This window comes from Echiichthys vipera, assembly GCF_963691815.1.
Source record: "Echiichthys vipera genome assembly, chromosome: 1".
Taxonomy (NCBI): Eukaryota; Metazoa; Chordata; class Actinopteri; order Perciformes; family Trachinidae; genus Echiichthys; species Echiichthys vipera.
In genome coordinates this window covers 40,744,217-40,749,216 of record NC_139826.1, presented here as the reverse complement: position 1 = coordinate 40,749,216, position 5,000 = coordinate 40,744,217, and the positions used below count along the sequence as shown (strand labels likewise).

The 5,000-nt window shown below is 51.1% G+C and overlaps 2 protein-coding genes across 2 annotated transcripts in view; one reads left to right on the top strand and one right to left on the bottom strand.

Moving 5' to 3' along the window:
• Positions 1-5,000, bottom strand: part of LOC310966441 (C-type isolectin Sp-CL4-like) — a 301,712-nt gene that overhangs the window by 218,299 nt on the left and 78,413 nt on the right. The gene's annotated exons all lie outside the window — the stretch shown is intronic.
• Positions 1-5,000, top strand: part of LOC310966448 (nuclear receptor ROR-alpha A-like) — a 22,992-nt gene that overhangs the window by 12,202 nt on the left and 5,790 nt on the right. Inside the window, exons 3-6 of the mRNA XM_083940179.1 lie at positions 372-513; positions 1,839-2,113; positions 2,221-2,422; positions 4,765-4,886. Coding sequence (XP_083796305.1) covers positions 372-513; positions 1,839-2,113; positions 2,221-2,422; positions 4,765-4,886 — 741 coding nt within the window. The remainder of the gene's footprint in view (positions 1-371; positions 514-1,838; positions 2,114-2,220; positions 2,423-4,764; positions 4,887-5,000) is intronic.

Here is a 5,000-nt window from a genome sequence, read left to right as displayed (position 1 = left end):
CTGCATTTGGTCCGTCCACAGTCCGTCTCATTTACAGACTCAAAGGAAACATTGGACGTTCTGTTTGGACCGTCAGTCACAATCGTTTGGCACAGAAAACCGTCTCCTGGTCAGAGCGGTTCCCTAAACAAGCAGCAGCTGCTGTTGGCAGCTGGAGGCTCGTTTCACAGCCAACAAGCAGCGGATGGAGATTTATCTGTGCCAACACCGGGAGACGAGAGAGAGACGCTGATGTGAAGCTGCGAGGCTCACCCAGGTTGCAGTTAGAGGACCCGTAGAAAAAGCTTTAGTCTCTTTTAAAAGGAGGAGTGAAGGCCTGACCGCGGTGTCACCGACTGAGTCTAAACATAAACTCTCCTCTCGTCTCTCAGGGTTTCTTCAGGAGGAGTCAGCAGAGTAACGCCGCCTACTCCTGTCCTCGCCAGAAAAACTGTCTGATCGACCGAACGAGCCGCAACCGCTGCCAACACTGCCGTCTGCAGAAATGCCTGGCTGTGGGCATGTCCCGAGACGGTGAGACGCGCGCACACACACTCACACACACAGTCTCACCTGCAGGAACATCTGGCGGTCAGCGTTTTGCAAGATGTTAAGCTGCAGACGAACCAGCAGAGCAGAAGTGTCGTCTGTGTTCTGAGTTTATTAAAGGAAGCTGCTCGATCAACGCGGCTGGGACCAGACGGTAAAGTCTCTTTCCCACGTTTCATTTCTAATCTTCTGCAACAATTAAAATGGATTTCAAATGAAAGACTTGAAGAAAGGTAGAACACATGCAATATAAAGTTCCCGTCTGGTTGCTGCAAACCGCAGAAACTGACAGCAAGTACTCATGAAGGCATACAACAGGCCTCACGCTCGGCTCAGGGAGGAGGTGGAGGTGGAGGTGGACCTGGTTCTTTGGGTCCTGACCCAGCTTTCATGACCACAGGTGAGGGTAGGAACCAAGACTGAGCGGTGCGGTAAAGCGACTGCAGCTCCGCCCCCGCTGCTCCGATTCTCCGGCCAAACTCACGCTCCATCGTCCCCTTACTCGTGAACAAGATCCCGAGGTACTTGAAGTCCTTCACTTTGGGTCAGGACTCATTCCAGACCTGGAGTAACAATCCTAAATCTAACCGTGCACTAAACCTAAGTAAAGTAAAGCATTGGTATGTGATGGGTTGGGGATAAGAACAGTGGTTGCAGAGGTTCAAAAACATTCCTATTCAACAAATCTGTGGTTTGCAGAAACGTTCGATGCCGGAAATTTATTGTAGCGACTGGGTTGAGATCATAGACTGTATGAAAACGTACGACGTAGCGTCTCCGTCGAGGTCCGTTCTCTAACTTGATCCAATCGTCCTCGCCTACAGGAGTCTCCATCTTGTCAGACTTTGACTTCGCCTCCTTTCCTCTGACCAAACAAGGGCATGTATGTGATGTTGGGGGGAGGGGCGTACGTCCATCTGGCTGAAGTTTACTTCAGAGGAGAAGTGAGGGCCAGAGGCTAGCTGTCACTCAAGAGGCCACGCCCCTAATTATTCATACACTTTAACCTCCAATAAAATAAAAACTAGCCCCTCCCCCTCAGTGTTGCCATGGAGATCTGAGCTAAACACACAGACTAGAATGTTCTTTTGTCCTTAAACAGGTTTAATGATGCTGTGTAAACGGCCTGTTTAACATGGGGCTCAATGAGAAACTGCTCTGTTATGAAACCTGCCCCTAGTGGACACTCAGAGAACTGATGCTTTGGCACTTCCTGGGTCCAAACAGGAAGTGGCTGTGGGGGGTGGGGCTTGGTTGTGATTTGTTGTTACTAGCCAAACTTGCTAACCTCTGAACAACCTCCTCAACAGCTGTGAAGTTTGGTCGCATGTCCAAAAAGCAGCGTGACAGTTTGTACGCTGAGGTGCAGAAACACCGCCTGCAGCAGCAGCAGCAGCAGCAGGACCAGCAGCAGCAGGGGCCCCTCCACATGTCCCGCCCCAGCCTCGGCACCCCGAGCCCGGGCGAGGCTGAGCCGCTGTCCCCTCTCTACAGCCTCTCCTCCGCGGGCCTCACAGAGCTGCCGGACGAGCTGGGAGGCTACGCGGAGCTGAACTCACCTGAAGGAGGGTCGGAGTCATCAAAGGTCTGTGGTTTTGACTCTTAACAGGTGTTTGGGCACAAACTAGACCCTTAAGTGGATGAGTTATCATCTGTTTAAGTGATTAATTGGACCTTCTCTTGCACACACAGGCGGACTCTGGAGGAGGAGGAGGAAGAGGGGAAGGGCGTGGGTTCTACCTGGACATCCAGCCGTCCCCGGATCAGTCCGGACTCGACATTAACGGCATCAAACCGGAGCCGCTGTGCGACTACGGATCCAATAACGCCTTCTTCCCGTACTGCTCCTTCAGCGAAGGAGACACGTCACCCACAGTGTCCATGGCTGAGCTCGGTAAGACGGAGAGGACGCACACTTTGCTGCCATTTCAGACACGTGTTCAAGTCCCAACCCAAAAGAACAAAGACTACGTCCTATTGTTTTAGATAAATGACCCCAAAGTACTCAACAGAGGCTTATAACAACTAAAGGTGACTTTTAAGTTCAGTCTCTAAAGGTGACGGTTAAGTTTAGAAGACTAAACGAGAAGTTCAGCATCCGTGAGGAACTCGGAGTAGAGCCGCTGCTCCTTTGTGTTGAAAGGAGCCAGTTGAGGTGGTTCAGGATCATCTGGTCTGGATGAACCCTGGGCGCCTCCCTAGGGAGGTGTTCCAGGCACGTCCAGCTGGGAGGAGGCCTCGGGGAAGACCCAGGACCAGGTGGAGAGATTAGATCTCCACACTGGCCTGGGAACGCCTCAGGATCCCCCAGTTAGAGCTGGTTAATGTGGCCCGGGAAAGGGAAGTTTGGGGCCCCCTGCTAAAGCTGCTGCCCCCGAGACCCGACCCCGGATAAGAGGCTGGAGCTGAGATGAGATGAGATGAGATGAGATGAGATGAGATGAGATGAGATGAGATGAGATGAGAGCTAAAACCCCTTATGACAACCTTGCAGCAGAGGCCTCGTGTCCTGGGGTCGGACTCTCCGCGTGACCTCCCATCATGGAAACACAATCAGGATCCACTTCTGGTGGCACGTGCAGACCTCCACCGTACGGCAGAAGGTTGCAGAGAGCCGCGGGGCGGAAATCATGTTTGGAGGGGAATCAGACAGAACGGAGGAGCAGAGAGAGAAAGAAGAAGAGCGAGAGACACAAAAGAGAGAGAGAGAGAGAGAGAGAGGGGGACGGAGACGGGAAGGTGGTTTAAAATAGCAGGAGGCTGGAAATTCATCTGCGGAGCTCATTAAAATCTCTGTGTGGTAATTAGCTGTGTGTTAATTAGGGCCGAGCGGGACGTGGCGGGGCACGCGGTGGGGGAAATCATCCCTCTCTCTCTCTCTCTCTCTCTCTCTCTCTCTCTCCCTGGAGATCTTTATTTCTTTCCTTTGACAAAAGCATTTGTTGTAATCTCCCTCCGCTCCCTGATCCTCACGCTGTATCTCTGTACCCTGTTTTGATCTTTGCTGCTGGAACATTAAGCACAGAGACGCGAGGTTGTTACAGCACGCTCCGTCTTTGCTGAGCTGCGTACACAAACATATTTGTTGGCGTGCTTTCACGCAGGGTAAAGAATTGGCTTCTGCGTCAGGCAGTGAAACATCACAGGTTCAGAGTTATGTTGCGTTGGTTCGCACAGTTCAAATACTTCGTCTTTCAAAGAGAAATTAATAAACTCAAACTTGGGTTTCTTCGCGTCGGACAAACAAATCTGAGGACTGTGAAAGCACTCGCTCTCGACCACTCGTGACGTGTTCCTCAGAGCAAAAATATGTAAATATTATTTAATCCCAGACACCAATGGGAAGGAACAAAATAAGAATAAATCATGGATATGGACAAAAATAAGAGGAAATTTACGTACCGTATTTTCCACATTATCAGTGCGTAATGTTGAAAACAGCGTCTTAACCCTTCAGATGTTGTCAGTCAGTGGGACACACTTTTGAATTTGATGTGTAAACACTGCAGACTAAATACGTTACAGTGTAACTGCCTTATAACCGTATTCTCCGCACTATAAGGCGCATAGAACAGACGCTACAGTGGAGGCTGGGGTCACGTTCTGCATCCATTAGATGGAGCTGCTCTAAAGGGAACGTCAACACAACAGTCAGGGGAGGTCGTCTTGTTGCTTCCTCCACTTCGGCACCATTGATTGGTTCATGTTCAACTCTTATTCTATACTTTTATATTATACTATTCTTTAATGAAGGTCCGGTTCAGTCCAGTTCAGTCTGGTTTAGTCTGGTTCAGTCTGGTTCGTTATCGGAGCCTGAAAACAGGATATTTAGAAACCGGGTCCCAGAGTGTGCAGATCGTAAATGCCCCCCATGGCGTTGTGGTCTGGACGGTGAAAGCTCAGACTCTGTTAAAGGACGGCGTCATGGCCCCACCTCCGACCTCTGACCCCGCGGCGTCACATAACAACAACAGTGCTGCTGCGTGAGAGGACAGAGACGGACCCAGAGACTGTTGACTGAACTGGACTCTGAGCCACATGCATGGGACTGAATGAGGCCCAGCACAGATGTCTCCCTTTTCCCTGATGCTCTGAATAGGAGCTAGGTTGCACCACCTTCCTGTCGAGCTCCCCTCTCCTGCCACCGTACGGGGCAGACTTCACGTTTGTAGGTTCACCGCTGGTCCTCATCCGGAGCGTTCACGGTGCTGACTTTGGCTTTGACTCGTGTTGCAGATCACCTGGTTCAGAGCATCTCGAAGTCTCACCTGGAGACGTGTCAGTACCTGAGGGAGGAGCTGCAGCAGATGAGCTGGCAGAACTTCCTGCAGGACGAAGTGGAGACGTACAACAACAAGGTCAGTGGAACGACTAGTGGGGGCTGGTTCCACAAATATAGACTTTGACTTCATGTAACTGCTAATCAGACTTTAGACACACGTCTGAGGGCGCCCTCCCACTGTGCCTCCGTC